This window comes from Branchiostoma belcheri, unplaced genomic scaffold, assembly GCF_001625305.1.
Source record: "Branchiostoma belcheri isolate BF01 breed outbred unplaced genomic scaffold, Haploidv18h27 scaffold30, whole genome shotgun sequence".
Taxonomy (NCBI): Eukaryota; Metazoa; Chordata; class Leptocardii; order Amphioxiformes; family Branchiostomatidae; genus Branchiostoma; species Branchiostoma belcheri.
The window spans coordinates 379,597-391,209 of record NW_017803910.1 but is presented as its reverse complement, the minus strand read 5'-3'; the positions used below and the strand labels follow the sequence as shown (position 1 = coordinate 391,209).

The 11,613-nt window shown below is 45.3% G+C and overlaps 1 protein-coding gene across 2 annotated transcripts; it reads right to left on the bottom strand.

Annotated features, from left to right (window-relative positions):
• Positions 1–806: 806 nt before the first annotated feature.
• On the bottom strand, positions 807–7,445 carry LOC109474234 (NGFI-A-binding protein 1-like). Of its 2 annotated transcripts, none has more exons than XM_019774493.1 (9): positions 7,100–7,445; positions 5,279–6,097; positions 3,390–3,523; positions 2,886–3,078; positions 2,407–2,526; positions 2,039–2,124; positions 1,695–1,834; positions 1,440–1,580; positions 807–1,093 (listed from the first exon to the last, which is right to left on the bottom strand). In XM_019774493.1, the coding sequence occupies exons 2-9, from the start codon at positions 6,086–6,088 to the stop codon at positions 954–956; spliced, it is 1,764 nt and encodes a 587-aa protein (XP_019630052.1). In that variant the 5' UTR covers positions 6,089–6,097; positions 7,100–7,445; the 3' UTR covers positions 807–953. The 2 variants fall into 2 exon arrangements, with proteins under 2 accessions (XP_019630052.1, XP_019630053.1); XM_019774494.1 differs by having other exon boundaries at positions 2,886–3,036.
• Between the last annotated feature and the right edge of the window lie 4,168 nt (positions 7,446–11,613).

Genomic DNA, 11,613 nt, shown 5'->3' with positions numbered 1-11,613 from the left:
ATTATAAAATAATGATGACATTGCCAGTAAAATGGCCTTTCTCACATCTTTAGACCAACTCTTAAGAACACCAGAACTTAGGTAAACCTAAAATAAAACGTAGGATTTCTATCCTGCCATTTTCTTTTCTGTCACCTCTAGTTGTACCAAACAACTTTGGTATTACACTGGTTGTCAACCATTAACATAACAAGAAAAGGCTTCAGGCACGGATATGAAGTTTTGTAAAAATTAGACATACCAGTCATTAATACAACATTAATTGTGTTCATAATATATAAAACAGTTTAGAGCATCGCGTCCATAGTATATGAAATAAATTGGAAATAGATGATGGGAATACCGGGGTACAAGGTTGAAATACAAGAATGATTACTAGTACCTCTACAGTCCCTTCATATCATAGAGTACAACAGTAATACTTTCTGCAAGACTTTTATGATACATAATTATCTTGTCATACTGAAAGATTTAGATTTACTCAATACCTTGTCTTTCAGGTTAATATAATCTGGTCAATCACAAATACTACATGTAGTACTTTACAATACTGCATTATCAATGGTTCATTGCTTTTGTCCTTCTGGTATAAAAGTTTAGACACTACAATTGAGACATCGAACCTGCAAAACGCTGTGCAATGTTTAAGTTCTCTTTCTCTGTTTACACAAACCTTGCACAATTTTATGGCCTTTATATAGGTAATACAAATGAATCAAACAACAGGATGACTAGTCTGAAGAGTAAGACATTTCAGATAGAATCTGCAATCTATCATCAGAGTATTCTGATGAAAAATAGAGGATGCTATCTAAAATGTCCTACTCTTCAAAAAAGTTGCTTGATTTCTTTTGCATTGCATGTACGTAAAATGTACATGTACTGTTCTACCCAGATGTCTAACCATCATGGACATACTCTTATGGTCTGTTCTATATTGCTTTTTATAAATGTCACGTCTCTTGCTTTATGAGTTTCCGAAGAGTGGGCCCCTCTCGTGTTTTGGCGTGATCGCTCTCATCCTGCTCAGAGCTCGCTCTGCCGTTAGACGCCATCTCCTCAGACTGAAGATGCTCTTGTGCTAATCTTAAGCCTGGAAAGAACAATTTTTATTCATCATATAATTATAAAGCACCCTACATAGTACATAAGATATATTCTAACACTTCTAAAAAATAAAACTCTAATACCTGTAGCTAGGATACCAAAACCTTTAAATATAGTATCTCACAACTATCCTGGATGGTGTGTATCAGGAAGGACATTAGAGTGTGCAGCCTTGCCAGTGTGGACAGAGTTGATAGCAAACATGGTGTGAAGAGTTGACTGCAGCCCACCCGTCTCAGGGACCCCTGCAACAGTATAATCAAAGACTGGATACTACTACATGTACTGTACACTACTACTACTACAGTACTACCACTACCTAACTTACTAACCTTCTTCCATGAGTGTTTCCTGTACAAGTCTCTTAGTTGGAAGAGCACTTTTCCTGGGTGTCCTGGTGTGTGTGTGTGAGACTTCAGGCAGGTCCCTGGATGGGGAGGACCCACGACTGGACAGTAGAGAGGAGTCTGCTCCTGAGAGAAAAGATACACTATCAATGTCTGATCCCCAAATCATTTCTGACAATTTTATGTCTTTATAAAGCAAAGAAATCTGTTCACTACTGTGGACAGAGACCACATTCCTACCTGTGACACAGGTGTCGTCTTCATCTGGAGGTTCCTGTTTGATGCTGATGTCTGTGCCATCGTCAGCTGACTCCTGTTTCATGTCACTACTGTCCTCATCTCCGTTCTGTTCCTGCATGCGGGCTTTTGTTCTGTAGTACCTGTAGGGTCAGGCAAGGTCAGGCTATCTCATAACATGGCTAAGCTTTATGTCTATGAGAATCTATCTGACATTTATGACTACAAAATATTATCAATAACAGTAATAAGAGTAAAGTATAAGGTAAGATTACCAGTATATATATTAAGAGTAGGATGTATGGATGATTAATTTTGGTCTTTAACTAGGACGAACTACAACTTACTTGTCAGATCTCTTCTGTTGTCTGATTAGATCAGCTTGTTCTGTCATGAGAGCCAGCTGCTCATTGGTCAGCTGCTCAAGTTCCATCTGAAGGGGGAGGTGGGTTAGTCATCATTAGTCATCTAACACAGGAAAACTATAAGATAAAATTCACCTTGCAGGTTTCCAGTGTCATGAATTGATTGTCTTAGGTACAACGTACCATACAAGTGTCAAGCTTAAAGTTTCCCAGATGATTGGGCAAGATGCACAATTGTTGCTTTGGTTTATGGTAGAATGAATGGTGTTACCTAGCTCTGAGAAACTGGTATTTCCTGGGATTTTTGATACTTGTTACTTTATAGAGACATCAACAGTAAGTGTTTGTACCTGTAGGTCAGCCACACAAGGATAGTCCTCCGAGTCCTTGGCATTCTGTATCCTCTCCTTACAAACTTCCAACTTGTCTCGCTTGTCCTTAAGTGTCTCCGAGATCTCTGTCATTCTTTCCTGAGGAAGCAAAAGGAACAAGAAATTGGAGCTTTCAGATTTCCAAAGTTCCATCTTTTTTTATTGTTTGTAAATGTATTGGGACCGTATTGTATGATTATGGAGAAATACCCGATTGAATTACATAAGTGCGTAATAACATGTCATAAGATTATATGACATAACTCGATCCACATTTTACACATCAATGTCCTCCCACCAATTAGGACATTCCAGATCACATCCCTGTCAACCAACTGAAACCCAGTATTTGCCCACTCAATTCCAATCATCGTTCCTCAGGACAAGATATATACAAACTTCTTAAGCCAGTGCCACCCAAATTTGAAAACAAAACTTCAAATTTTCAGACGAAGTACCTGTCTCTTAATTTTGGAGAGTTCTGCCTGTACTGTGCGCGTGTGTTCGTTGTCAGCTTTGACATTTGACCCCTCTGGTTCCAGCTTGACCTTCTTGCATGGCGGCTGTGACGTCCCCGTCGAGTCAGCTTGTCGGGAAACCTCCTTAGCCCTGGAATAGCATTCAACATCTTTGGATGCAGAACTTGAAGCTCTTAATGCAAGAAAGGAAAGAATGGGACATAGTGAGAAAATCAGGCTGTCAGTGTGAAGAGAAAAACAAAAGAAAAAGGCTGTTACTGGAGTGGAGAACAAAGAATATAAAAGCAAAAGAAACCTAACTCACCTTCATGTACAATGTAAGAATAGATATTGAAATACAATAGAAGAATGAAAAATAAAGCCTTCAGAAAAGAAAATGTTAACTTTTCTATATTGAGACCACAATTTAGAAAGGTACAGTGAAGAACATCTTTCAATAAATTCCAACTGGTTTTTCTTGGCGAGCAATTTAGAGAGACCTACCGAGACTTTCCATGCTTGAACTTGTAGCCACTTTCTCGTACGACCTGCCGAGCCAATGGGAAGAGCTCCTCCCTTCGACACAGCAACATGCGGTCATACATGCACAGGGCAAAGGCTGCCTCGTTCACCATGATCTGTAAACAACATCCTGTTTGTTTTATCACATAAAACACAAACATATTTGTATGATGTAAAATTATACTAGAACCCTTTGGCATATTTTGACTTACATAATCAGAATATGCAAATCTTGAGCTAATCAAAAGACTCTCTTCCTGTACTTCATAAAAACTGTGAGCTTCCCTACAGATGCCCTCTAGCATTTTAACAATGAAGTGCGGGTTGCAATGTTGAATACATGCTCCTCCAAGGAGGTTAGTTGTTAGACTTAGAGGCCTACTTAGTACGGGATTCGAACAATGTTACATTATAATTGCATTGCATATGTAATCATCTAGGATAGATTAGTCTTGTACATGTCTTACTGTTGAATAGTTACTGCCATACATTGTACCTTGCAATGTTATGATTGCCAACAAGTTTATTCATTGTACATCCCACACTGCCATATTGTGCAGATGCCAGATGTAAAAGAACGAAATGGCTGATCCACACAGCTCTGTCCCTCCCCTGAGAAGACAAGTCAACCCATCCCCCCCATACTAGATCCAAGATGGATTGCCCTTTTGGCCCTACTTGAAGGCTGTTGCTAGGTGCCCTGGGTAGGAGATCAGAGGTGGGACTCTTTTTGAAGGCTGTTGTCAGGTGCCCCGGGGAGGAGAGCAAAGGTGGAATGTCCCATAAGGCCTTGCTTCACACTTTGAAGCAGCCAGGCTGACAACTGAAGTCTCTAGTCCCTTTGGTGGGATATCTGCATCCCTCCTGGGTACATTAGTGGTTTGTATCAAGGGATGAGCCATTTATAACTGAAGAGGAAAACTGAGCTGGGGAAAATGCCGTGGTGCATAACAGCTAATGCAGAATTTTGCTTCAAGGATGCATGGTTGTCTCCAGGGCTTCCAGGACTCTATCCTGGGACACAAATTTGCTTGTTGGGACGGACAATGATTTCAGCCTGTCCATCCTGAAAATCTGAACTTCATCAAGTTCATGACATAAAAAGAATTTTCTTGAATTTTAAATGCATACACCATCACTGGACAGAATAGCAAATGTCTACTACCTGTTAGTCATTAAGACACCAATGACACAACTGATGTCGGCTAAAATTAAGAATGCAACAAAACTGACAACTCTCTGATCTGAAGACAGTTTTGCATCAATAAAGAGCACAGGACTGCCATAGGGAATATGTGCTTTAAAAACCTTTTCCCTGCTGAGGTACCCCCACGACTCTAAATTTGCATCAAATTTGATCAAAGGCAGCAGGGAGATAGTTTAAAAAAGCACCTCGCAGTCCTTTGTGATAAATCCTTGATGTACCGGGGTGCCTTCGGGACAACTCTCCAGAGCTACGTTGACGTCAAATGGAAAGATTTTACAGGAAAAGAGACAACATATTCTTGGCAACTGGTCAGTTTAGGGGCACTGGGACAACTAGAGCTCAAAAACTGCATACTAGTGAGATCTGCTATCATCCATCACACCTATTCAGTGTCTTGGTATCAGAAATACATGTATCATCAAATTCAAGAGAAGAGCAGTGAACCTGTTACCACACAAGGAGGCAACCACACAACCAACCACACAACCACAAAACCAACCAACAACACAACCAACCAACGAGGTACAAGTACTAGTAACCACGTAACCAACCATTTAATCAACCAACCAACCACAGCAACAACCCCATAACTAACCAACCATATATTTAACCACACAACTAACTAACCTGCCAACCGACAACATCACAGCAGTCCTACACTTACCTCATGTAATGTCAGGAGTTTTTCAGACTTCCGTTTGGAGTCAAACCGTCCATAGATGGCACTCCACTTCCGCACCTCCTCCTCTAACATGGGGTCTTCCTCGGACATCTCGATCACATTCCTCAGCTGCTTCTCCAGTTTCTTTGGCAACGATTTCGGGAGCTCCTCTCCGTCCTTTCGCGTCGTCAGTACGATGGCGTACGCCACCTCCTTGATGGCGGCGGCGGTGCCGGGTTCGAGGATGGACGACTCGTACATGTTCAGGACAGGAGAGTTGTTGGAGCTCCGCCCCACACTGGACGGTGACATGGACCGCTGTGGGGGGGTGGTGGAGGTAGGGGGCAAGGAGAGGCTGTTGTTGCCAGGCGACGGGGGCGATGGCTGCATCCCTAACGGTCCGTCTCGTACAGACGACTGCGACCATGACGACGACATGGGCGACACCTGCTGCGCCTGCGCCTGTTGATTAGCCAGCCCCAGCGATACGCCCGGAGGGATCGGGATCTGGTGGGGCGAGGTCGGAATGACGTCCTGGAACAAAGCGGGCGTAGTGACCCACTCCTGGAGGGATTTCTGGAGTCTGCGGACGTGCAGGGGTTTACTGGCCATCCCCACCAGCGACATGATCTCCAGAAACTCCTCCTCCCCGGCCTCGCAGAGCTGCTGGACGTCGTCCCCACCCTGCGAGATGAAGACGTCGAAATACTGCAGCAGGTTCCCGCGCTGCAGCACGCGGTACAGCTGCAGCTCGCCCAGGTTCGCCGGCTTGTGATTGGGAACGGTTGCCATGGTTATGCTGTTCCCATCCATACATACAGCCTGGTCAGATAAAAATAAATTACATAATTTTAGGAAGGTGCATTTTGGGATTGATTCATATCCTGAATAGATGAAAGATGAAGCCAGGTAATTTGAGAACCAAGAAATTTCATTGGTTTGGCCACACACAGACTAGGACTGTATATGATTACAATAGGTAGATAATCTCCATAACATATGTTACAAAGCCTGTTTAGGCCGGACAAATAGGATTTGATCATGTTGATTTACATAAGATAAACATCTAAATACAATACCATCATCCTAAGACTGGAAAAAATCTTCCCTGTCTCAAACATTCTACAAATAACACAAACAAAAGCCAGTCAACACAAAAAATGTAGGTATGAATTTGACTACATTTATTCCAATGTCTAAATCATGGCTACCTGCGCCTTCGAAGTTTAATGATCAACAAGTGCATCTATGCGACATAACTGTTACACGTTTTATCGATGCAGAACTATTACTGCTTATAATACAGCTAGAATGACTTTGTGCATGATGACTAGAGCTTGTGATATGAAACAAGAACTAGAAAATGGAGATCGCATGTTGTTTTTATTTTATACTGGACCGCCCTGTAAAAATAAGGACCACATGTTACACCTCTGTCCGTTACTTCCGGGTTCTGCCACCCCGATTTAAAAATCCCTCCAAAACATTGCAAACATGTGAACGGTCTAGAAGCACACTCGTTTGGGTAAGACAAGAAGAATCGAGACTAGAAACGGTTGAGAAAAGCCTGTTTTTGGCCCCCATTTTGCTTTGAGCAGGGCGGCGCCATTCATATGCGAATCCTTCAGTCCCCAGTTGCGTGCATCCCCCGCCCGCCGTAGGCGTTTTCGCGTTAGTCGGGGGCGCATGGACCCAGCCCGGGCCAACATCGGCTTCAGCCTACGGTATATCCAAGTAAACTAGCATATCGCTGCTTAACGTGGGTATAAATTGGAAAGGAAAGCGGTAGAAAACCCGTCCGAGGCCGATAGGGCCCAGGCTTACCGTGCGGTGGTCACGTCACGTACTCTGACCCCCAAGGGCTGGTCTTTGTCGGCTGTGTGGGCCAGATGGTGCGGCCGACACCGATAAGGTTTTCTCCGGCCAAACCCGTGTTTTTGTGCCGCGCAATTCAGCAGGTGGATCGCGGTAAACGTCGGTGGCGTCCTCTGCCTAGAATTGGCGAGAAATCCAGGAGAAACGGGAGGAAAGGGAAGGAAAATGGCCCTGGTGAAGACAACTGTTCCCCTCCCCTGTGATTTCCCCCCGGCTGCAGTGGTGCGATTGGGTGGGGGGCGGTAATCGTGTTTGTCTCATGCCCATATATGGGCGGCTGCTGGGTGTGCACGTGTGGCGGTGGGGTCAGCCTCCCCACCCCTGATTGGTCCCCACGTCCCCACGTGGACACCCAGCCGTCAGGGGGACATTCGCCCTGACGTCACGGCAAGCCCCGGAGGGGGTGTGGGAGGCAGCCCGGCAACACACCACACGGAAACCGCGTACCCGCCAACACAAAATCTGCCTACCTGTTAGAGATAGGTAAATAATGACCACCGAATCTCACAGAATCGGCGATCTTTACTTCTGTCAAGGTCAACCCCCCGTCTGGGGGGACCCAGCAGTGACGTCACTGCCCCTGAGGGGGTGTGTGAGAGACCGGGTGGGGTCCAACACAACAAACCTTGGGTCCTCCAGCTTCGTGTTATGACTTCGCCATTCGCAGGGGAAGCGTCTGCGGTTTCTATGGTTACCGCTTCTCGTAACCATGGCAACAAATGAACTTTGCCTGTTATCACCTACGACGTTGTGATGATGGATCCGAAAATATTTGAGGTTGAAGGCAGGAGGTTTTGGCTGTCACCCCCGCGTTTCTTGTAGGCAATGGACGCTGCCCATTGGAGGGGGCAATGCACAATACACATTACCCACGTCTCCCGGCTGATTAGGGGAGCGGAGCTTCATGGGAAGTGGGCTGGGGCAAATCATCTGCCTGTTCGCCGTATTCAACTTCGAGTCATGTCTAAACCTCTCCTCTGGTGCACTACTAAAGGAACAGGGAACCGTGGCGAAAAACGATCTAAAATAGTGTCAAATTAAATTCACAACGGACAACTGTTAGATCTCTAAGTCCATGACAATTTCGATTTTACACATCTGAATTTAAGACTCTGAGTTGATATGTTCGATATTTCAACGGCGCTGGGAGTGTTACCCGCCCGCCCGGCACATTAACGCACGTCGGGGCATTTTTACGGGGTCGGTTTCGATAATTTTAGCACGGCATTGAGCAGAAAGGCCGACTAGAAAGATAGGCTGCCAGGAAAAGACATATTCTTTTGTAAACGCGTGTACTGTAAACGCGTGTACTATAAACGCGTGTGCTGTAAACGCGTGTGCCGTAAACGCGTGTATTGTAAACGCGTACTGTAAACGCGTGTGCTGTAAACGCGTGTGCCGTAAACGCGTGTATTGTAAACGCGTGTACTGTAAACGCGTGTACTGTAAACGCGTGTACTGTACATATAGGCTACCAGAAAAGCCCTATTCCTTCAAAGGAATTGGTTTTGTAGCAAACATTACTAAGCCCGATTTCCCTGGTTTAAGACTGCGAGCAAAGTACAACAGCCACCGGAGCGGGGGACGCTACGGGACTTTTGCGCGGGCGAAGTCCGCCGCTGGTCCCGAGGACATAGCTCCTCCAACGCGGTGACTTTTTCGCCGTGAATTTTATGAAATTTATTTCCTAAAGTCAGTGCCACTTGCACAGAATATGTTGGTCTTGACTATTTCAGTAGTCTGGCGTCTGTTTTATCGAGTATTAAAAGGAGATGCCTTGGTTTTAGCCTGGTAATCATGCCACGGGAGCTCCCTGGCATCTCAACGGCGCTGGGAGTGTTACCCGCCCGCCCGGCACATTAACGCACGTCGGGGCATTTTTACGGGGTCGGTTTCGATAATTTTAGCACGGCATTGAGCAGAAAGGCCGACTAGAAAGATAGGCTGCCAGGAAAAGACATATTCTTTTGTAAACGCGTGTACTGTAAACGCGTGTGCTGTAAACGCGTGTGCCGTAAACGCGTGTATTGTAAACGCGTGTACTGTAAACGCGTGTACTGTAAACGCGTGTACTGTACATATAGGCTACCAGAAAAGCCCTATTCCTTCAAAGGAATTGGTTTGTAGCAAACATTACTAAGCCCGATTTCCCTGGTTTAAGACTGCGAGCAAAGTACAACAGCCACCGGAGCGGGGGACGCTACGGGACTTTGCGCGGGCGAAGTCCGCCGCTGGTCCCGAGGACATAGCTCCTCCAACGCGGTGACTTTTTCGCCGTGAATTTTATGAAATTTATTTCCTAAAGTCAGTGCCACTTGCACAGAATATGTTGGTCTTGACTATTTCAGTAGTCTGGCGTCTGTTTTATCGAGTATTAAAAGGAGATGCCTTGGTTTTAGCCTGGTAATCATGCCACGGGAGCTCCCTGGCATCTCAACGGCGCTGGGAGTGTTACCCGCCCGCCCGGCACATTAACGCACGTCGGGGCATTTTTACGGGGTCGGTTTCGATAATTTTAGCACGGCATTGAGCAGAAAGGCCGACTAGAAAGATAGGCTGCCAGGAAAAGACATATTCTTTTGTAAACGCGTGTACTGTAAACGCGTGTGCTGTAAACGCGTGTGCCGTAAACGCGTGTATTGTAAACGCGTGTACTGTAAACGCGTGTACTGTAAACGCGTGTACTGTAAACGCGTGTACTGTACATATAGGCTACCAGAAAAGCCCTATTCCTTCAAAGGAATTGGTTTTGTAGCAAACATTACTAAGCCCGATTTCCCTGGTTTAAGACTGCGAGCAAAGTACAACAGCCACCGGAGCGGGGGACGCTACGGGACTTTGCGCGGGCGAAGTCCGCCGCTGGTCCCGAGGACATAGCTCCTCCAACGCGGTGACTTTTTCGCCGTGAATTTTATGAAATTTATTTCCTAAAGTCAGTGCCACTTGCACAGAATATGTTGGTCTTGACTATTTCAGTAGTCTGGCGTCTGTTTTATCGAGTATTAAAAGGAGATGCCTTGGTTTTAGCCTGGTAATCATGCCACGGGAGCTCCCTGGCATCTCAACGGCGCTGGGAGTGTTACCCGCCCGCCCGGCACATTAACGCACGTCGGGGCATTGAGCAGAAAGGCCGACTAGAAAGATAGGCTGCCAGGAAAAGACATATTCTTACAGCAATTGCCGGTGAAACACATTTAATTCGGACCCGTAAAAAAAGTTACCAAGGCTAGGTCAACTCAACACCGACTGACCGAGGCTCGCCTCGTCTCCTTGGATTTTTAGCAGTTTAACTGACTCCAGACAAAGATACCTTGGATATTTAGAAAGATTAAAGAGTCTTCAGAACTTAAATCAATTCATAAAAGTTACCTGTATTGTATATTTTCACCACTTTGCTCCAACAAACATCACGGTACGGTCCAGAAAACAATTCAATGGCTGCCATACGTGCAGTCGATTATCAGACTGTATCGCATATTTTTCGCCACGTGTCAAAAATGCCGCCTGGCGGATTACAACGGTACTTGTCAGTGGTAAAATTGCCAATACGAATTTACATTGTTTATTTAAGAGCGACCCCTAGCAGCTAATGATATTAGTGCTTCAAATGGCAAAGCGTGCCAAAGAACTTGAGCCAATCAGAAGAGACATTACAAAACAACCCTTGGTTAAAAATCTATTGGACATGCCTATTGGTCTGTCAATCAGCAGCCAATACATACAGTGCACTGATTAGTCAATTTGTTTGATCATCGGGTAATTACCGTATAGTTCTTTCCCGCACGTGCGCCGAACAACATACTTGTCCAACACCGCTGGAACAAAGTAGTCCCTGCAAACTATCGCAATTTCGTGATAAAACAGCTTAATATTTATTCTAAATATTATTTTGCCATAAAATAATATTTTTGAAATGTTAATTTTCAATAGATCATCGAGCATTAACCATGATTATATATTTTACGTTTACCGGGTTGCCCAAGAGGCCTTGGCGGGCGTGCACCACTCTCATCACCAAAGAAATTCCGGCAAGCTAACGATCGGCTTGCCCGGTGTGTGTTGAAGACGGCCGCTCTGAGTCGGTTGAACCATTGCTAGTTGAACCCACTTGAACGTCAAAACACGAAAATTCGGCATAGAAGCCAAGGAGAGGGGCACACATCAGTGTTTTATAAGTCCACAACTTACGGGACGCTGTTTGTGGCTAAAGTCCGCCAGGACAGAGGGAGGCAACCCTGGAAGTGCGAGTCAGTACCAGGGCCAGGCCCGGGGGCTAGGCCGGTTCGTACTCGGCCTGCTAGCAGCAATCTGACCGGCCAACGTGTTATACGGCGCGGCGTGTCTGAGACCGTTGGACTGTTGGCGCGGCCTTGAAGCCTAGGAGAGGGGGACACCTCAGTGTTTTATTAGTCCACAAGTTACTGGGCGATGTCTGTGGCTTAATTCGCTAGAAAATAGAGAAG